At 38.2% G+C, this 23312-nt stretch overlaps 1 protein-coding gene across 1 annotated transcript in view; it reads right to left on the bottom strand.

The window, feature by feature from the left end:
* grik3 (glutamate ionotropic receptor kainate type subunit 3) overlaps positions 1-23312 on the bottom strand; it is a 77904-nt gene that overhangs the window by 10580 nt on the left and 44012 nt on the right. Inside the window, exons 5-11 of the mRNA XM_026316986.1 lie at positions 22270-22323; positions 19418-19588; positions 17793-17936; positions 14135-14242; positions 11780-11893; positions 8328-8531; positions 2324-2547 (exon numbers count right to left, since the gene is read on the bottom strand). Coding sequence (XP_026172771.1) covers positions 2324-2547; positions 8328-8531; positions 11780-11893; positions 14135-14242; positions 17793-17936; positions 19418-19588; positions 22270-22323 — 1019 coding nt within the window. The remainder of the gene's footprint in view (positions 1-2323; positions 2548-8327; positions 8532-11779; positions 11894-14134; positions 14243-17792; positions 17937-19417; positions 19589-22269; positions 22324-23312) is intronic.

The raw sequence follows: 23312 nt of genomic DNA, 5'->3' as shown, positions 1-23312 counted from the left end.
AGACTTCCCTTAAAGTCAAATGAAAGATTAAAGCATGCATCTTTCCATATCTCTGCCATTTAGTTTGACACCTGCTGAAAATGCTGCACACCTTTTATTGCATAAGTCATTTTAGAGGCAGATGCTGAGATAAAACAAGCTAAATGTCACTAATCCCCTTTTTAAAATTTATTTATATAATGTTAAGAATGTTTTCTGGCTCTTTATTCTGGATATTCTGCTGAATGGTACTTAGACTGCAGATAGCATTTCTCTAAAATGTGGCATATCTGTAACTGATGAGATATAGTTGAAATTGACAGTAGAGTGGTTAATCAGTGGTTAATCATGAAACAGCTTTATAATGTCTTTCTCCAGTTATCATTCCAGTATTTCTCATCTTAGCTAAACAATTACACATCTACACTGATGAATGATAACAGGGCCTTTTTGCCCAATGTGGGTTTGTCTAAGTGTTGTTTCCTTGACAATAAAATTACATTGTCAAATACAGTATACTCACATTCATGTTTCAGTGTTTCTCATTATTTACACCTGCTGTGCCCCTAATAACATTTGCAGACACCAGGGGCCTTGTGCAGCTGCTGCACATGTACATTTCTTGCCATTTCAGTTATTTCCTTCAGTCTTGTGTAGCCTTAATGTTAAAGTCATAGACAAATAATCATAGACAAATAATATGTGACAGTGCAAGAATAAAAAACAGGAGAGACCTTGTGCACATACCAACTTAGCATTAACTAAATTTTAATATGGCACGAGTAAAGAAAAAAGGCAATGCCTTTTTATGGCTTTTTTCCCTATTTTTTCCCTATTTTGAGTGCTATTTCTAAACAGAAAATGTAACACTGCTAATTCCATCCCTGGATCTCTAGTAGTTTCTAAAAAGGCTGTGCTGGCAAGCAGAGCCATAAGATTCAGACTGCATGCTGAACAGCCCTATACAAAACTGCCTGATATATAACACTAGCAGCTGTCTGCCAAGAGAACAGCCGACACATAGAGAGATATCAGAAACCTGCTCTGCATCCAAAGATATAAAGCAATAGTACCACATTTGCATTAATACAACTACTGACCCTATTTTTTCAATGTCAAGCAGTTTACCTAAAGACAATCAGCTCCAATTTTCATCACACATGCAGTGTGGAAGTGCACACAGCTGCTAAATGGTTCCTACCTATGCATTGCATAACCAATATAAAGTATCTGATTAAATTATCTTAACTGGTTAAAAGGCATTACATTTAATCCACTTCCTCTTTTATGCCTTTAAAATTAAAAGTTGTAAAATCTTCAATAAAGGACAGCAGTATTCCGCACAGGCATATAACCACTGCACTTAATTTACATGTTATTAATATATGGAATAATATTAATATGGCATTTTGGACAAATACCGTGCAACATTATTATGGTGCAGCAGGGTCTTTTCTTGATGCTGCTTTTGATTCCTTGACACTCTGTCCAACATTAAAAATTACCAACTTGTGCTGTAGCAATGTTGTTTAATGCAGTCTGTTTTATGCTCACATAGTATACTTTTCAGCTATCTAGGCCGGCCTCCAAAAAAAACTGATAGAACAATTTAAGATGATTTTGTGCTTATGTGAAGCCACTCCAGAATTCGTTTGGTCTCCAAACAACGAATGAGGATAGAGAAGTGCAGCTGTTTGCTCTCAAGCCCCAGAACTTCTTTCAACCCTTGCTTTTCTAGAACTTCCTCAAGTACCACTTTGCATGAGAAGCAGCAGGAAATACTGACAATGATACTAAAAGGATATTCATCGTATTCATGACCCACAAAATTCAAGTGAGATATCTTTCAGTCAATCAAACAGATTAGCTTCAATCCATAATCATTTTCTGACTTATTACTGCCAGGAATTTCATTACTATGTAAATGCTGTTAATCAATGACAAATAACCTCACATCAGGTGTGTATTTCTTTTTATAAAGCTAAATATGCTAATTACATGATTTTTGTTTTTGCTTTAGCAGGTTTTTTTCTTTTTAAACAATCTTTCAAAGTTGCCTGATTTGCTGCATTGCCAATTTCAGAGACATCACACAGGAAACAACTGAATAGGATTTTGCAACTCAACTGGAGTCTTTCTTCATATTCCTCCTCTCATAGCTGAACTGTAGAGAGCCCATGCAGACATAACTTCCATGATCACTACCTAGCAGCTAGCACAATGTGAGACATTGGCAGGTGTACTCAAATCACACTGTGCAATGATAAGAGTAAATTACTATGTCTACTGGAAGACCTTATGGAAAATGTATGAAGGGCTGATAGCATGAAACTTTTGCATTTACCTGGCAATGACAAAAAGGACACAGCTAACACCCAGGTAGGCCAGGAGGATGTAGACCCAGATGTCAGGAGTCATGGGATTTAGGAAAGAGAAGAAGCCGTTGCTGGTGGTGTTGGGTTTACGGTACAGGATGCTGATTCCCATGCTCATGAATGGCTTGGAGAAGTCGATAAACTTTTCACGCATGTAGGTGATGGTAAGAGGAGCCACTGCCAAATCTGCTCTCTGTAGTTAAAAAAACAAAACAAAACACACCATGAATAGTCTATATATGTAAATATATATATATATATATATATATATATATATATATATATATATATTTTAATTAACATCTATTTTTTATTTTTACAATAGCTTTTTAGCCAGACTAGCAGCATGGCGTTTGAAGTAGAAATGATGATGTCATCAGTCTAGACTGGAATATCTCAAAAAACATTAGAATCAATTGCAATGAAATTTAGTGAACATATTCAAGGTGCACAGAAGATGAATCCTAATGACAGTAGTGATCTTTTGACCTTTCCTCATGTCTGTGAGGCTCACATCTGTGGTATTGGAGAAGAGACAGCTTGTAGTTTGGTTACACTTTTATCTTTCTCTCAGTATAAATTGTAATATGTTTGGAGATTTTCTCATTTATCACCAAACATCTGTAAAAACAAATTGCATCTCCCTCAGCCCCTACTCATGTTGATGCTAATTTGAAACATCTGCTATGATAATACCAAAATAAGATGACAACCATCACAAACATTATACCTGCTAAACATCAGCATGTTAGCAACACTATTGCGACCATGTTACTGTAGCATGATGGCATTAACAGTTAGCTCGGAGCACTGTTGCGACTATCTTCAAACCCACCAGGATGACTGGAGACTAAGATGAATATAGATATATAGATATAGATATATATACATATTAGGAGGTGAACACAGGGCTGTACTGTGTAGGATTTGTCTTAGTTACAGTGTAAGACATGTAATATGTCCCTGGTATTCTGTAAAAATTACAATGTGAATGTAAAACGTGTTTCTGTGTCTTCAATGTGGCCTTTTGGGAAGATTTCATTCTTTTTATATATACAGTATCAGATGCAGTTCCATCTATAAATCCATTATCTAGTGTCACTAGAATGACATATGACACCAAATAGCATTGCAATGGACACAGCTAAGCATGACAGATGAGTTCTAGTCACCTCTTATACGCATATGACTGCATAGTCAGAAGGTTACCATTTATATTGGCGGCCCACACACATCCCCTGTACCATGGCTGGACAGGAGGTTAATGAAACCAGCTGCTTGGTTCACGCTCGGATACCTCTTTCCTCCAAGAAATGGCACAACTCACAGAGTGAGCCTTTCTTTACTTCCTACATAGTGAGCGAGGAGCAGAGGTTGTTCATATAACAGTTCAAATTACAGCCTTTTCAGCACGATCCCATGTTTGTTTTGTAACTTTATGCAAAACGATGACACCCCACCTGACAGAATGAAATCTGGTTTCAGAAAAGCACAGTCATAAAAAGATCTGAAAGGTGCATCATGTCCTCTTCTTGTGAATGGCATCTGGTTTATTATGTTGTTTAACACCATAGAATATCAGATTGTTTTACTGTTGCTTAGGCTCTGCCCCCAGATTCACTCGACTTCCACAAAATGGTAAACAAAGTAAAAAAAAACAAAACAAAAAAAAAACATTTCCACTTTGTGTGTGGTGGATTTTGAGCTGTAGAACTATGGTGCCTAAATACACAGTTGCCTTTGAAGAGATAGAATCTGCTACTCTGCTGTCTCTCCTTAACTCAAATTTGTATATCACATACTGCTCGCTTTTTCTCTGCTGCCAACTGCAGCTTTGAAGCAACCTGCCACTCATCCGGAAGATCAACCAGCATGTGATTCCAGACATCCCTATGGTGGACTAATATACATGTTGCATGCCCTTGTTCTGCTTACTGTGAAGGCACAGAAACTGGGCACAAGCAAGATAACCTGATAGTGCCCTGCTGTGTGCTACATGGCTTGGTGTTATCTGGGTTTGCAGATGGTGGGTTTAGTGGTGTTCTCCCTCTGGACCTCCATACCTGACGACAGTCTGGAGTATTCCTAACCTTACAATTAACTAATGCACACAATGCACTCAATATGTAAACTGGCCATACTTGACATTACTATGGTGAGATGTTTGTTATATTGTTTTTATCAGTGTAGGATATTTAGTGTGTTTTCTCAAACTCCAAGCATGCAGTAATTACATACTGCTTAGATCTAAGGCTTCTTATCCCTCTCAAATATTTACCCACTCTGCTTAACAGTCTATTGCTCAGTGCCTGCAATCACAATTCTAATACAAGAATAAAAGTGTATAGCACTTACATCATGAAATGCCATCGTGTTGCTTCTCTTTTAAAATAATCATTTAAATTTTGCTTCAGTAGAATGTGGTGTAATTTCAAAAAATGCAATTTGCTGAACTATGCAATGGTTAGTGCAGATAGGAGGCAGCAAATTTTGACACGTGGATGCTGAGGGAATTAAAATATCTGCTTGGCTGGTTGTTGCAAAAACAACCACAGCTAACATTTATGTGCAGACAACACAACACACAAACGTTTGCTGTTGTTGCAACTGAGCTTGTCCTATGAGTGGGCCCCTCTCACACCTATATTATTGTATTATATATTTTTCATACTGACTGATAACAATAACTTTCAATTACTGTGCAATTGCTTTCAACTAATATGGAATAGAGCACACATACCCAGTGCTTGTGTGAGTAACAATGAATGTAAACAGCTTGTTTACAAAACAACTTAGAAAGTAGTACATATTAATCTGAAGCAAAGAATTTATTCATGTTTAAGCTGAGCCCTAAAGGAATCACATGATTTGTCATGGTTCTAATCAGTCATTTATTTTTATGGCTTCACATGGCAACGTTATGGCAAAACACCTTCCATGAGACTAGCTTGTTGCTATATATGCTCCACCGTGCTACTGAGGTTTGATTGTCAAGGGGGAGCCTTGTCTGTAAGCTTCACTGCTAGTGCTAGCAGTTTGGCACCAGGAGATTTGGCTTTCTTTATACCTGGTAGGGTGGTACCGCATTAAATGGTAGAAAAGATTTGTTGTGTTTCCATTCTCTTTCAGCACAGGTCCCTGGATAACTTGCAGCAAATGTTGTTCTGTATATTATGCTGCTTTAGAAATCCAAACCAATGTTGTCTAACCTCTTTTTACCACAAAGTCCTTCTCTTCTGCCAACGTCTGAATCTCCTTGTGGTTGCTCATTTTTGATTGTTGTCCTATACGTGTCTGCTACACATCAAGCTGTAGCCTGGTGGGTCAATGTGTATCACATGCATAGTCAACCTAACAATGCAAAACAAATACTTAATGGTCAAAAAGTACAAATACGTTTATCATTATCAAGGGAAATTTTGTCACAATAATTATTGAGATTGTTTTTATTGCCCAGCCCTACTCACGTCTCATTTTCCTGCTTGATGAGTTCCAAAGAACAGAATCAGTTCCACAAAATATGTGTTTTACTTCAAAAACAAATGAAATACTGTATTGATATTTAGATTCAGACCTAAATCTAGCCGAAAGAGAGAATGTGGGCTGGCGGTAACCTTCCAGTGTATCTGTCGAAGTAAAGATTAATTGACATGACAGACACAAATGATGTGCTAAGCATGCTGTTAATATTTGTAACATAGCATGATTAAGGTGATCATCTATTGTGACTAAATCAAGTTTAACAAGGCCTGTTGCTTCATTTAGCACCTTCCGAACAATGCCCTTTGGCACTATAGTGAGCTTTGTGATTGCACAGGAAAATAAAGGGCTGTATGTTACATAATGCTAATTTGTCGCACTTGGCAACGCTGCAGTTTCTCATTCTGAAGCATCAGTTACATGGGGTGTAAATCGCATAATAGTATCGTATTCGAACAACACATAAAATGGCGAAGACACACAAACCCATTGTATTTCTGTCACATCTCTTGTGTGCAACAAAGACTCATGAACTACAGAGATGAATGAAGTTTTACAAGCGGTTAATAAACCCAAGTCTTGTTCTCTTAAGAATATGTCAGTCAAATGGATTTGTGTAAAATAATGTTCCATCATATAATTCATGAGGTCACCCTATGTGAGCTGAAAGTATAAATGCACAAGTCTGGTGTTTCGGCAGCATTTTAATCAGGTAAAACCGTGGTCTTTTCCTCGTTTTCTACAGTACCTCAGACCCTATCTAATTCTATGACCCTTCTTAGTAAAAAAATAAAACCACTGATCCCAAGTAACAGTATATATCTGTATCTATCTGTATAACAGTGAGGGAACAGTTTGTTTTGAAAAGCGTAATGAAGTATAAATTCAAATCAAACAAATAATAACTAACTGTTATACGGACTAAATATAGGAACACAGTAACTTATTGTACAGTACATACCACAGTTTAAATTACAGTTGCAATATTTTTTGGTTTACTCTCATGAAATCTGTAGCCATACTGACCTCTCATATTATTCCAGGGTCAGATCTCTTGAGTTTAACTTAAAGTTTAGGTTTCAGGTCTGCTGAATCATGATCAGCTTACCCATGCCGACAGGAGTAAGGAAAGCACTAGACCACATAATAGAACTGGCTGAAAATCCACAAAGAAGACGTCATGCATCCTTGGTCATGCGATAAGGAGCAATAAAAGCAATAACCAGCAGTATAGATTCTAATCTCCACCTCTGCTGCCATTTACAAAGGCAATAGACCTAAATATACAGAAACATTATAAAATCCAGTTTAAACGCATTTCTTTAGCTGCTGGAATGCTTAAGATGTATCACTCTTTAAAACTCTAAACCAAAATCAAATGGACCTTGTGTATACAATGTATGTTCAACTGCTTTCACTCATATGAGTCCAGAGGTCTCAATCAATAGCAAGCTGCTATATCTTCATCAAACACAGTTTTTAAAAATTTGCCTGTAACAGGCTGTGACCACCTGTACCATCTCCATTTAAACCAAAGAACAGACTAATACATAGTGTTGTTTAATAGAGTCATGCATCTCCATTTTGTGCCAGTATTCTCTGCTTTTACTAATCCATTTGTTCCCCTCAAGGTTATTGTTATCAACATGGATCTAGCAAAAAGCTTGGATGGAGAAATAAAGTGCTGCAGTGGGAGTCCACCTTTCCCAACCCTTTCAGCACCAAGCCATTGACTCCTGCCATACGATTCCCTGCACTAAATGCCACTTAAGCTATTACAAGTTTTCAGCTGAGTACAGCGCTGACCTGATGGGGCTGAGGACAAAGAGAGAGCACTGACAGGGGCACTTATGAAATGCCAGCAGAGAATTGCCACCATCACTTCAATGTTTTGGCTGTTTCATGGCTGCTGAGGCTTTGAGTTTGACCTAGACAGATGCAATTGCCCACTATGCCTCAGCAAGATGATCACTGATGTTTTCTCCTGCATCCCTCCAGTATATTCAGTACTACATGCACATCCTAGATCTCTTTTTTTAACACTGAATGGCATCTGCACACTTGTAACTTTTAGGCATCTTTGACATAATTGCACTATAAATGTAACTGACAGCTTTGTAGGCTTTTCCTGACCTGAACTCAGTCGTATCTATAGCACTGTCCCCATGGAGGACATATAAGTTTACGTGATGATGTAAAATACTTTGCTGCATAACTGTGTAAGTGCATCAGATATTAAAGGGACAGTTCAAATTTAAGGAAATATACTGAACTTATTTCTTAACGAGAGTGATATCATTTTCATGCCTGTGAAATTAATATATAGCTTGACCCTGCAGTCACATAGTTTAGCTCAGCATGAAGAATTGAAACTGCTAGCTTCGCTCTGTCCAAAGGTACCAGCATCTGCCGAGCAGCACACATTATACATTATAAGTTGGTGTTTCATAGAAAATGTCCAACTCTCAGCACAGTGTATAAAGTAAAACTTACATGTTCTATAAGTTCCCTTATCATGCCATTCCACTGGCCCTTGTCATCCTGAGAGCCATATTTCCCATCAGGCACCAAACGAATCTCGTATGTGAAGCCCAGGATGTTGGCTAGCTCTTTCAGCAAGTCAATGCAGAATCCTTCGAAACGATCGTTCCCAACCAACGCCTTGTCAGACTTCTTAAGCATGACATATGGCTCCTCCTGCACAGACAAAAAAGATCAAATGACCTTTTTCTATTTGTGTCAGCACATGCATCTAATTGATCTGAGCTGTTGAGTTGCTGTTGTGGTTAACATGTAGTACCAGGAGATTCACATTCACAGTGAGGATGCAGAGAGTGTTAAAATATGACAGAAGGCTGACGTCTTTGCTGTATTAATGTATGAGTGGAAGGAGACCTGAGCTAATTTTATGCTATATTCTAAGTAAACATGTTTTAAATTGCAAAGTTGTAACCCGTGTTTAAACACAGAAGGAATGTTTGTACTATTAATGTACCTGCAGTGTTGAGCTAACTAAACCTACCATCTCGCCCACACTGCTGTGAATTGACCTATATAGCTGGTGCACAGGTCGGTTCCTTTTATGGTCCAGTAGCTGACAGTCTTTTACTGGCTTGTAATAGCCTGCTTGGCTGCTCATAATTTGGGCTGTATAAAAGCTTGATTAGGAACAGAATGCGGCAGTGAAATGGAACATGCCCACAGCGTTACCTTCATCAATTGTCACAAACCTCCAAGGGAGAGCAACTGAGTGATGTCTGCAGTGACAATGGCTAACACAGAATATCTCATAAATGACTTCTTTCATTTAGTGTGTGTTCCAATTTCCCTGACACATAGACTTGCATATCCTCCTATGCATTTCAAATACGTTGGTCCACTTATGTAATAGCTGTTTAATTTACAAACCAAGCTCAAAAGCAGGGGAACTGATTCTCTAGTGAAGGTGACCTCTTGCTTTGTTTATTTGTTTGTTTGTTTGTTTGTTTTTTAGGCTCTAACTTATGTGCCTCTTAGTGAAAAGATACCGTCAAACCAGGAGACTGGGCAGTCGCTGCACTCTTTATTCCCTTTGGAAATAGTTTTTCATGGGGGAAAGAAGAAGCGGTGAGGGTTTTGGTGGGGGAAACAAAAATACAACATGATGTGACATGTGGGCAGTTACACCTTTGAGGGCAGTTGCCTATAAAGAAATGTAAACCATATTACCAAAGCAGGGCATCATTTATTCCATAAATTCTGAAAACACTAAAACTGCCTAGGAAAATATACAGAAAGTGATTAAAATCGTTTAATTGTTTGCTATCAAAATATGCCACTTGGACATTACAATTAGGATACCCTCTTAAATATATAATACGTTATGAATACTTGATGACAATGCATTTAGAGAGCAAGTATTTAGCCACAAACTTTGCTAAAGTTGTCCAATTAACTTGATCAAAAAGTTTGCATGTTAAAGGAAAGAAAGTCATTACCATCTGTTTCTAGCCTTCCAATTCTTGCTATTCCCCAAGGTTTGGACTCAAATCAGTGTTTATACGATTTCTACCCTCAGAGTCGCAGCATGGGCGTGCATAACAGAAAGAGGAAGGAGGTGGGCCTGTGCAGAGACATTACAGGCAATGGAGTGCAAACAATTAATGTAAGGGGGGAAAACACATTAAGTGCCTTAATCTCTTTGACAAAGTTATCACTATAAAGCTGTCAGACGTCTTGTTCATGCATCACTGGAATCAGTTTGATGCAGTATCATTACACTAAGAGGGGAGATTGATATTAAAGTTGAAATCCTCTTCAGCAGTTTGAAAGTAGGCAGTTTTATGATCTTAAACTAATGATTCCCAGCAAAATAGGAACATGCCAACAAGATTTAAGCATATTTTGCATTTTTAGAAACCTTAAAATAAACTTGAAACACTGAATGACAACCCCAGTCTTATTATAACAATAAATTTGTACCTAGTACTGTGGTTCGACATTACAACACTTAAATCCTAGTTCCATTTCTCTTCTTTGAGAGACAATTAACATATGGCACCTGACAAGCACTAATTATGTCCTGCTTTGACCTCACTTGTCATAATTACAGCCTTGTGGTCCAATATTGGCATGTTAATGATAGTGTTTATCATTGTAGCTTGCATATCTGTCCTGAAAAGGTGCATGGGGGAACATTTGTGTCAGCAGCTCCCTGATAGTTCCAGATAGACTAACATCAGTGACAGTGTTAAGTACATACAACTGGGGAATCACAAATGAATGTGATGTGGAGTTGGGGGGAAGAATTGCCTAGTTCTCTGGGAACATGTGAATATGTAATTAATTCTATTCTCAGGAATAGTTCACTGTATCTCACTGTTTACTTAATTTCCTTTTTGCTCCAGCCTCGGTTAACATGATCATGATGAAACTTTCAAATATCTACTGAAGCTCTGGTAATTGACCAGTAATCCCCGGGCCCCTTAGTGACTGTTGCTATGCTTGCCAAGCTTTCTGTTCTTGCATCACTGGTTGATAGTGACAATAGTGACAGATTTACTACTTGAAATTCAGTTAATTTCTGAAATAATGGCTTCTTTATTTCAGACAATGGTGGACAAGAGTAGGCTTCTCATTTCCATTTCTCCAGCTAAAATGACAGCTGTAGCTGGCAGATTTTATCAGTTAGGTAGCTAATTAAGCTAACATGAGCTGTTTTAAAATGCTGTCACCATCTCTAACTTTTTAATGTTAATGTCTGCAGTAATTTTTAATGAAGAGCCCTGTAAAAGGGTTTTAAGATGAAACTCATGGCTAGCCGGTGTGAAGGACTCACCAGCTGAGTAGGTTGAGACAACTGCTCAGGGTATCTTGGGGTCAGGTTAAGCAGGGGTTAGGTAAAAGTTTAGGTTCAGGTTAAGATAAACCCATCAACAGTAAAAGCCGACTTCAACACAATGTCACCTACTCGCAAGCTTTAAAATCCAGTGCCAACCTTAATTATTAACATAGCAAGCCAGGCATGCTATTATCACATTTGCAGCTTATATTAAAAGTTCTTTCTTTACTACTTTGCTTTTCTATTTTTTGTTTTGGTGAAGCTAAAAGACCCATCCCCTGGCATACTGCTTCAACACATGGTGAAATCAGAAGCTTGCTAAGGATTCTGTGCCTATTTAGTGCTGCTAAACTATGATAGGATTGGACAATGGTCAATTATTTTAGAGTGTGTAATATAATGTATAATTATTATGATATGCTAAGATCTGGCAAGTATTTATTTCTATTGTAATACATTTGGAGTGAAATATGGCTGATGCTTTCTGGATTGCAGTGAATATCACTAAAGTGAAACATAAGATGTCATTCCAAGGCCTTGAACTTGATGCTATTATCCGGGAGAAAAACTGGGGCGACATGATGAGTAGGACATGTTTTCTGCCAGGCCACACGGTATGACCTACCAAGATGGTGGTAATGATGAGGGAGCGGTTAGCCAGGGAATCAGTGATGTTCATCCCTTTTCGCTTCGGCACTTCTGTGATGTTAAGACCTCCTGACGCACTCCATTTCCCCACCTGCAGAAGATGAAAAGCACATGGCTAAGTGTTCTGTGTCCGTTGGTGGACTGTGAACCCAGTACACTCCACCACTAACCAGTCTGCTGGATTAGTGCCATGTTGAACACATCTCAGACAACTGAGTCACTATTGTATCAGCAGGCTAGAGTGTTTTGGAAAGCAGGGTGTATTTAGGTATGAGCCTTGAAATAAAAACAAGCATTATTCCAGAAGAACTGGAATCTTCTTATAAATTGTATGTTAAAACAAAAATGTTAACATTTTTTTCACAAACCAGAGATGGAGATTAGGCAGATATAGGTAGGATAATACAGAACAGAAGATGTACCTTCAAAGCTATACCAACTGTAACACAAGATGCAAGAATATAGAAATTAAGAGAACCACTTTTGCTTAATTCTTCAGTACAGCAAATCACAAAAAACTGTCATCTGTAATTTAAAACAAAAATACTATTAAAGTATATAAATACTTATATATCACATGATGTGGTATATTGGTGTTGCGAGGTGCTGATGTGTCTGACACAGAAAAATGAAATCTAATCAAAGACACTGAAACACACATAAACATTATTAGGAGCATTATTATTAGAAAACAGAAATAAAAATGTACAAATGACAGTTAATATGAATGCAGGTACAGCATGGGATTGCCTGTTGGATAATATTGTGAAAGTATTGTGCAGCCTTACTAAGATAAGCCTAGAGATTTGAACAAATAAAAGGAGTTATACATGCGAGAAGCCCTCAGGCAAACAGCTCTGCATATTGTAGAGACACACTCTGGAACATATCATTAGCACAAATAGTCCTGTGGCTGTCGGTAACAATCTCTGTTTGCAATTCAAGCCCTTCACCAAACCCTCCTCCCATCTTTCCTGTGTTCTCTATTACTACAGATGCAGCTTTTAATATTCACTGGGGTTTGTGATTGAGGTGAATCCATTTAAAGACATACAACCCCCCCACCCCACCCCACAAAAAAGCATAAAAAAAACGGCTGCTAATGTCCTCCCTGCCTAATCCTGAGAGAGGCATATGCTCTAATTTGAAAAGCCCATTAGTTACAGCTTGTCACGCAACCAAAGAGGACTCCAGGAGAGAGATTTAAAAATATCTGTGAATGCTTTCCGCTTTGCAAAATTCTTTCTAATTGTACCCAATTACAATTAGCTCAATTCATTAAACATGATTAGCAAAAGACTTGATTCAAAAGTTACTTACTTATGCAAGCACACCGAGAGCATTACATTTATTTCACCCTCCTAAGCATGCTGGGGTTGAGTGAAAGTGGCACTCTGAGAACCTGTTCATAATTCCAGCGCGAGCTCCTACTTGGGCTAATATTCAATTACAATGGATTAGTTGAGAAAAGTCCACATCTTAACAAGCTCAAACAGTTAAAGCCGATTCCACGGATATACAAGAAAAAGAAAATCCAGCAATCTGCAGCACACTGGATCAATGCTAGCGTGCTCGAGTGTAGGATTTGTCAGACACAATGAGAAGATGCTAATATGCTATCAGATACTTTTGTAAGATAATTGTGCTTGAACCTAAGCACGATCATAACATGCCATTGAACGGGAGAAGAAAAATCATTTTATAACAGCAGTGTGGCAAGCTTCAGCAGAAGGGTTACAAGCTGAAAAGCCCTTGCTATTATTTAGTCTTGAGTCTTTAGGGAATACTTGAGGAAGTCATAATGGGACTTATCCCTATTTGATGTATTCATAATGTATGAATGCCCTCTAGTAAAGAAAAGCAGTTATAGTCCAGAGGGTACTTCTCCGCCTTTCAGTGTAGTAAAGCCAGTTCATTTTTCTTTTCTATTCTTTTTTTTTTTTTTTTTTTTTTCAAACATGTTTATACAGCTCATTACCACCAAACAGTATTTTGGGCATCACCTCAAATTATCATTAAGAGAGGCGGCAATTAACACCCTAATGTGTACCCTAATCCAATTTGCTTTATGATCCACTAACTTATGCTTATGTTGAAACAGCCAATTTGCTTTCTTGTTAGGAGGTAAATGATACTGTCAAATTTGCATTATCTGTTTCACATCAAGAGGAAAATCTGACATATGTTTTTTTTTCATGTCAATAATCCATTCTTTTTTTTATTGTATAATCATAACAGAGGTTATACTTTTTCATACATTACTTATGAAAACACACCTTAATGTCGTTGTTTTATTCCCTCTCAGAAAGAAGGCACTGAAAAAAAAGTGTACCTTTTCAAGTCCGTCCTCCTTTAGACTTATAATGTCCAGGTCGAAGTCTGTACGTAGACCACTTGTCTTGTTGAATGACAGTCTCCCCGTCAGACCATCCCAATGGGACTGAAAGGTAGTATATGTAATAATAATATAAAGTTATAATAATATATAGTATAACACCACAAATTCAATAATACCAGCATTATTTTTGTACAGTCTAAACACTTTTACACTTGAGTATATTGTCATTACCTATAATCTTGCACTATTTTTTCAAGAAAGCATTTTTTAAGCAATTGTGCCCAATCAGATTAGACAAGGGGGCATGTTGTTGAAATGTACTGCATTATATCGTGTACCTGATATTTAATCACGCTCATTGTACTTCTGGAAATTGTTGGGAACAAAATCTTTAGTGCACATTACGATATGACAACAACAAAACAAAAGCACAGAGAAATGTAATGAACAAAACACACATCACCCTCCATCCTTCCATGAGAGTAAATTCACACCCACCCACCCACACATACACCAACAACACAGACCAAAAGTACAAATATAAACCGTACAGGCAATGTTTCCTTCTTTTTAATTACATTTTACATCTCAACGCCTCCAGTGCATTTCCCCGTCAGACTATGGAGTTAATTAATAACTACCTGTTTTTGCTTGATTCCCCATGAGGGGGGAAAACACATAACTGCCCTCTATTATGGTTCCCTGTATGTTTGCATAAGCAAACATACAATAACCTTTGTAGTGTGCATGCTCTTCTAAGTGGTTAGCACTGTTGCCTCACAGCAAGAAGGTTCCTGGTTTGAAACCCGGCACGGGCCTTTCTGTGTGGAGTTTGCATGTTCTCCCTGTGCTTGCGTGGATTTACTCTGGGTACTTAAGTTTCCTCCCACAGTCCAAAAACATGTATGTCAGGTTGCTTGGTGACTCTAAACTTCCCATAGGAGTGAGTGTGAGTGTGTGTGGTTGTTTGTCTCTATGTGGCCCTGTGCTGGACTGGTGACCTGTCCAGGGTGTACCCCTGCCTTTCACCCAAAGAGAGCTGGGATAGGCTCCAGCAGATCCCCGTGACCCTGAATATTAATAAGCGGGTATGGATGATGGATGGATGTACACACTCTTTTCACGCTTATGCAATCAGAAGTACCTGTCTTTCAGCACTGATGAAACTCTTCCGACTGTTGTTTTAGTTTTGGCACATGGTCAGCCATGTGAGGGGAAATGCCATGCCAAGATTTATTTTATTTTACCGGTAGCTGTTTATTTGTCAATTGTGATCTTTCTGCAAAACCATATTTTAATTAGCCATTGCTGTCACTTTGATTCAGTCTGTGATGCAAACGCTATATCTTTAATATGTGTAGGTACAATAGAGTAATCAATCATTTTGTGCCAAGCAGCAGCACTTTTCTGATATTTCAAATTGAAATTGTGACAACCCTATAGGCTATAGCTCTCTTGTCACTGTAGCTTGCCAGATCTTGTTTTGAGAAGATCGAACCTTCAAGGAGAAAACTGTGGCACTCTCCTTTTTCAAACCCCCTCATACCTCATTCAGTCTGGCCTATCACCACTGAAGTGGGTGGCATGTTCAAACAGCTCTAATTTAGAGAGGGACATAAAGCCTCAGCCACATCACGAATTCGACCTTCAGAACATGTCAGACGCTTGTCTTGAAGCAAACGTAAATCAGGCCCAAGTAAATGTTTTTATATCTGAACACTGCAGTATGTTTGTACAAGGACAAGGTAATAATAGTTCATTGACATTAGTCATGATAACTACAAGTTGCTCACATTACCAATAATGGTACAGCTTGTTGGGAGGGCAAACAATGCTCATTGTTTCAACTGACCATGGACACTAGACATTGTTTGTTGTGATTACACATTTGGCAGACAAGCACATGTTGTAGCTACAAATCGGACACAAAGAATAGTATTCATGGGTTTTGTGTTACTTGGTGATGCACATGGTTTAGAATATAGATACAGAATGAATATTGTGTGTTGGAGGAATAGTTGTAGGGATTATAAAAAGAGAAAAACATCCTTTTTCTTGGCTTTTTCTATCAATGCAGATAATAATATTAAGATCTAAAACAATAACACAATAACATTTACACTGTTAAATTGTCATTATATTTAAACTAGACATTTACACTAACATGACTCTTGATGCCTCATTTTGATGAACCACATTTCTCCATCTAAAAGGCCACTAGGGGGTAATAAACTGATAGTAACAAAAATCGGGTCAAGTTACACTGCTTTAGCAGCTCGAACAAAAATGGGAGCTCCTTACTAATCACCAGAGCGAGCTGAGATTTGAGCTATGGCAAAAACATTGTCTTTGAATACCAGGGGTGAGAAAGCACCTGGTGCCATAACAGAAGTAACATGGCTCTGTCAAGGACGCTGCCTGCTGGTGAAGGAAATCATGCAGAAGCCACAGGTGGTGACCATGTCAAATTTCCCACTGCCAAGACTGTCTTTCAAAGCATTTATTTTGAGGACATAGGGGTTCTTCTGAGCCCTTGCTGATCGCTGAACTAAGCTGCAAGCCAGGTCATCAGTCACCCCATACTTAGCTGAATGCTGATAATATACCATGCATTATGGGGGGGTTGAGCCTATCCTGGCTGACATTAGGTGGAAGGTGGCGTACATCCTGAATAAGTATCTAGTCAAAGATAGGGCTGACACATAGACACAGACCAAACGCTCACTTCCTCCCCTACAGGCAATTTTAAGAGTTGACAGTTAACCCGACCAGCATGTTCTTTGACTGTGAGAGGAATCCATAGCACTGGAGAGACAAAAACACTTGCAGTCAGGGAGTGAACATGTAAACTGTACACAGAAAGGGATTATGTTTTTCGACATTAGAAGATGGCCAGCCCAGGCACAATAGCAGCATGCACTTTTGCCCTGGGGCCTCTGTGTTACTACCATGTGCGACATCGAGGAAATGAAACTGCACTGGCTCATGGTACATAGTAGCATGTTGGGTGGGAACGGATGCTGTCCTGCTGTGAATGTGTGGATGTATACAAATTCACTTGGTTGTTCCCACTGATGAGAGCTCCTGGATAGAAGGCAGTACCTATGTACAGTAGATCCTGTCTTCTCCACTGCTTTTATTAATGCTTTACTTTTGCAATAAAGAACAAGATTATCAGGAGGAAAAACAAACAGAAATTCCTGCCATTTTTAACATTTTACAACCACACCCATAACAAATACAAATACAAATTATTTTGTTGTTTGAACAAGTCAAGTTACAAATAGTAGCACCTTTAATCTGCACAGGCTTGTTTGTGTATTCTGAGGCACTGTCAGACTCTCATGTTAGATGAAATAAGAGCCGATTACACAAGTTGTGCTTTCAGAAGGTTATAGCACGTGCTTTCTGGAAAATAGGTTATGAATGCAGGGAGTTTATAAAGCTGACAACATTGCAGCTTTGATGTGTCTATCAAGACTTGCTTTGCTTTGTATGTGGATATGATTGATTTGCTGTGTAAATATCTAAATCCCAAATGACTATGTTGTCCTCTCTCCACTACTTTTGTCCTGCTCACCACTCAATCAGTACGTCTTAATATAAGTAACAGTTTAAATGAAATAGCAACAGGCCAAAGGCATTCCATCACCTCTTTAATGAAACTCATGAAGCGCCCTCCAAATCTCCAGGGTTTGTGGCGGTGACACTGCAGTGAGTTTACCGTCATCTGTGGCGCGTGCTGATATGAGACAGACACAATGTGGACTGCATCGTAGGTCAGAGCTGCATCTGTCTGGAATAAGGGGTGAACATCATTTTAGCTGATGCCTGCAGTAAGACATAAACTCTTGCATCTCTGACAACCTAATCTTCACACTGTTATTTCATCATATTCTCCTTTCAGCCACAACTTTACTATTTGTTTGTCCCTCAGGTTCTTGATTTATTTTGGACGCATTTTTGGTGCAGACATTCAATTTTCAGATTAATTACTATATAACTATCAGTCCTTTAACAGTCAGCCTTTCATTCACTACATGAAGGCTTTACTTTTTTTCTATCCTGACATCCTGAACAATATAAACGAATAAACATGTTTTAATAATCAGTTTGAAGCACAATTGATCTAGACTATGCTTTTGCAGTGAAAAAAAAAAAGAACCCTTTCTATTAGATGACAAATATAAAATCACAAAACCTACATCATCTACGAATAGTTAATTTCTCGTAGTACAACACAAATGCCACTCTGTTTATCACGTGTATAATGAAGTCTACCTGTAAGCTATGGTTTCAACAGGTACCGGATGTTTGGATGGAAGTTTTTGTGTTTCTAACTATGAACATTTTGCACTTCCCTATCCCCATTGGCTTGTGCTGATGTCTGGATTGTGTGGGTCTGTGGAATAAGTCAAATTTCCTATTATTTTCATGGAAGAATGCCAGATCAATTGTGCGTTATCTATAACAAACTAGACATTAGAAAAAGAATGGACATAAAAGGAAGCACCTGGTCATAAACAGTGTCTAGGGAGATAGCCATATTCAAAGAATAATTGGTGGAAAAGGGGCTGAATGACTGCCATTAAATCATGTCCGCCTGTACAGTTGAAAGCATAAAAGATAACTCCATGGGTCTGTGATATTCATACCAGTGTCTGGGCCTTTCATCAACACGCCAGAACAGAACCAGAAATTTGTCTCCTCTTCAGTCAGCAAAGGAATTAAAAACCTGTGTTCCATATATTCAGAGTTTGAACGGTTCTTCTTTGTATGGCCACCTTCCATATAAATTGTTCACGGAGCTGCATATTTGTGTAATCTAAACTGAATTTTTCTTGTAACTTTTCAATTCATTAACACATTTTTTTTGCAATCTCAAGAGTCCTGAGTAAATAGGAGGCGCTGAGGGGTACACAGTACCAATGGACGTACTAAATGAAATATGCAACTTTTCCATTAACACTTAGATGAACAGCTGAACCTGTCAACTACGTCTCCATAGTTCATGCAGTATTTATGTTTTATTCATACATGCACAACACCTTCAAAGCAAGAGCTGCTTCTGTAAATCTGAAGGTGTCCTTATTAAAGTATATTGTGATAACAATTGCTGAGTTAAAAGAATTTATAGGTTACTTTTAGGGTTAAAGCAATTTCATTCCATGGGCAAAAGTCTTGATCAATAAGACAGACTGATACATAGATGTGTCTTTGTGTTGACATTTTGACGACTGACCTTAAATGGAAGAACACAGATGTAATAAAACATACCGTCATGATGCCCTCCAGCAGGCCTGAGTCAGGTTTAGGTGGTATCTGTCTTTCCATCGACCATTTTTCCACAATGGATGCAACTTGGGGATTATCCACATTGAGGATGCGGAAACCGGTCATGTTGACCCCACAGAAGCGATACGGCTCCAGGTCAATGGCCATCAGGTCCTTTTGAAAGACAGCAGTAATGAAAGATAGATTCTCATTTAGTCTTGAAGTATTTATCATGGATGCTTTCTCCTCACATAAAAAGTGAATGATGCAGCAGTTGATTAAACAGATACTATATTAAGACCAAATGGGGTAAAAGGAAGGAAAAATACAGTGATCTTCGTGTCAGATCAGGAGATGCAAGCATGGTGTCTGAAGCAATGTGTGTAAATGAAATTTAAAAAGTCTCTTTCCTGCAAATTTTTAGAATTGACAACTGGCTGTTTTTATACCTGTGTAATGAATTGTACTACATGAACTACAACATTGTGTATTTAGGAAGATCCAAATTATGGTTTATAACTCCTAAAAATTGAAGAACAAGAAAAAAAAAAATCACCCGTTCATATTAATTATTCAACACTTGTATTCCCTTGGCAACTTCTAAGCAAAAAGCAATTCAATTTGAGCTGATGTAATTTCTGGGGCAGCCATTGTAGCTGAAGTGTGAAGTCACATGTTGACACATGTCATGTCGGAATGGGCCAGGGGGCTTGGAAAAGACATTTGGATGAGCATAGATATTTCATTAGCACCCTGTGGGGTTAGTGTTGGGGGAATGAGAGCGTGTAAGACACTTACTAAAGAACGGTCGCCGCCAGTCACTGAAATAATTGTCCTCTTTTTTTTCTTTCCCCACTAGGATGCTGTACTTTGTTTCATGAACACTGATCAAAGTAAATCACTATTGATATGTATGACATTCAGAAACATACAGAAAAGTAGACAAGGTTGGAGGTTTTCTAGCCTTGAAACTAAGAATACAAACTAACTGGGACAGAATTGTTTGCAAAATGTAATTCATCTTTTGTGACATCTTTATTTCTATTAGGGCATTTTGGGATGTCAGAAAACCACCTGTACACAAATCTATGACAACAACAACAACAACAAAAAAACAATCGTAAAACAGTACATTCAAATGCTTACCTGGAGCACATGCTGTATATCTGTGAGAGCATACCGAAGTGTTATTGAGGTGGCAGCATAACAAAGTTCACAGCTTTAGGTTCTCAGAGATAGCTTTGGCAAGGTTGGCTCTATGACAGAGTCATTTCAAGGGACAAGGAAGTTATTACCCCATACCACCCAGTTGTTGCCTTTTCACGCTCTAATAAGTCAGCATTTCCCTCACCTCAGAAGATAAAACACAGACATCAGTAGATTCCATCAAGAGAAAATTGTATTGCAGTGTATAGTATGCTAGTATTCATCATTCTGGATCAAATCAAGCCGCCAGGTATAATCTTACTTAATGGTGTGTCTATCAATATGACAGCATATTGCAACATTAGATAGATACCATACTCTAATTCTATAGAGATTTCCTGCCTTCATCAGAAAAATATCATATCAGCAGAGAATCATATCAAAAGTTTTTAAATTAATTCTCAAGTAAATGTTTTTCTGCTGTATCTATCAGTATACTGTTAAACATATAAACCATTTCACCAGCAACACAAAAGGAGTTTTGGATTTCCTTATTAAAACAACAGACAAGCTACACAAATATGACGCATGGCAGAACAATGTCATTGCCACGCTGTCGAGCATGAAAGATGACACACATCATGCCTGGACCTCTATGTCATATCACATTATCACAACAGACTGGCCAAGTCCAGAGAGACAGCAAGTGTGTGTACAAGAGAGGCAGAAACAGAGACAATAACACAGAGTGAAAGGAACAGCACAGAACATGCTGGTATTCATTCACTCTGTTTGTCACCAGATAGCCAGCGTCGCAGCGAAGAGCAGCAGTGGCTCCCTGCTGGGTCTGCTTGTATTAGTCAGACGAGATTTGAGAGAGTGGGAACTTAAAATGCGCAAGATAAGAATGAATCAGTTACATACCCAATTTACAGTAAACCTGATACTTTACTTTTAAAGTATAAAACTTATAATATTCTCTGTTTTTACTGCTCATTTTTTCTAACTTCTCTATCCTGTGTGCTAAAAACACTGGATAACATAGGAAACAGGAGAAAATAAGTGTTGGCTGGGGACTATCTGGGGAGTAATCCACATTTGGTGCTTTAGTGATCATTACCAGCAATGGAATAACTCAAAAGTACAGTGCTCACAAGTTGTTGTAGTGAAGGAACACCTTAGCAGTGAAAATGTGTTTTTTTTTTTTTTTTGTTTGTGTTTTTTTTTGTTTGTTTGTTTTTTGTCTTTTTTTACTCAGGTGTGTTTTTACCAGTATTAAACCTTGAATAGAGCCTGAAAACAGTAACTTTTAGCTGTCTTTTGTTAAAAGCACTAATGTCAGGTTCAAATTGTGCATTTCATTATTGCTTCTTGAGTGCTACCATTTTGTTTACATTTTGATAAATTTTACATGCAAAAATTACAGTTTTATTTAAATATATATCCTGAAAGTCAGTCAGTTTAGAATCTTAAGCTGTTGCTTTTTTATGCTACCACCTCAAAGACTTCTGTTGACTTACTCCATAAAGTGGAGTGTTTACTACAGCACAACGACGACTCCATTATGTCTCCAGCTTGTCAAACAAAATTGATATTATGGACTAGATCCAAGGCCCGTTGGCAATTAGCCACTATTCATCAAAAACTCAAGTGGTGGAGAGATGAGAACAAATGAGACTCTATTTGCATTAACAAGCATGGTACATTACCAGAGTGGTGAAGATATAGTGGTAATACTCCGTCATCATCCCCATGGTCTGGGCCTGGAAGGACACAGAGACAGAGGATCGAATAGAAATAGTGAATGAATGGAGACGAAATAGCGAGAATGGTCATCTTGTCATGTTAGGGTATTTAAACATCAACACCACAGTCAGAACAAACAGTGCTAAAGAGATGCACAAAAAGGCTTTCATCAGCAAAGAAAAATGTAGTCAGGTTTTAATGAGCATATTGACTAACACACGGTTCATTTTGTAGGAAGGTTTCTGCTATGACCTGCTAGGATTTCTGCACCATATGTGGTCCACAGATTTACTGAACGGCAACAGTACTTATTGCACCGAGATGGTTTTCATTGGCTCTGGGCATGTGACTTTTTCTGAGGAGAGAAGAGAACCTTCAGTCAAAAGAGCTCAGTAATCTTTGCCTCATATTTGAACACGCCATCACTGCCATTTGTTTCACTCAATCTACATTCAAAGGCACCACTTTCCCATGGTGGCTGTGCTTCCCATTTAATTGTACCATCTGTCATGAAAAAAAAAAGCCAAGGTTATGTAAATAAGATGCTTATGTGGAGGCAAATTCACTTCTCCATCTATAGACGTCAATTCAAATACATGACATTGAAACTTTGTGTCATGTTTAGAATTGCAAGCAGCAGTTTTCATTAATTAAAGTAATTTTTTTCACTGATGCATGATACAGCATAACTCTGTCAGCATTTCTATCCTTCATCAACCTCTTATTTAAGTGAACCTCCATATGTCCTTATTTCCACCAGTAGCAATTTCACAATTTTAAACTACAGTCAATATGCAAACATATGACAATGAAAGACCATGGGAGTGTATGTTGCTGCCCATTTCTCCAATCCAATGTGAGAAAGAATATAACCTGACAGAGGCATGTAGAGTGCAGATGAGCTTGTCAGAGCGAGAACAGGACCCATCATACTGTTGAGAATCATGGTATGACAAAGGAAGATCCCAAGTGTGTCATACAGTCCTTCAGTGCTGATATTTAAAGA

This window comes from Mastacembelus armatus, chromosome 16 (assembly GCF_900324485.2).
Source record: "Mastacembelus armatus chromosome 16, fMasArm1.2, whole genome shotgun sequence".
Lineage (NCBI taxonomy): Eukaryota > Metazoa > Chordata > Actinopteri > Synbranchiformes > Mastacembelidae > Mastacembelus > Mastacembelus armatus.
The sequence above is the reverse complement of the archived record's forward strand: the minus strand, read 5'-3'. Positions and strand labels throughout refer to the sequence as shown.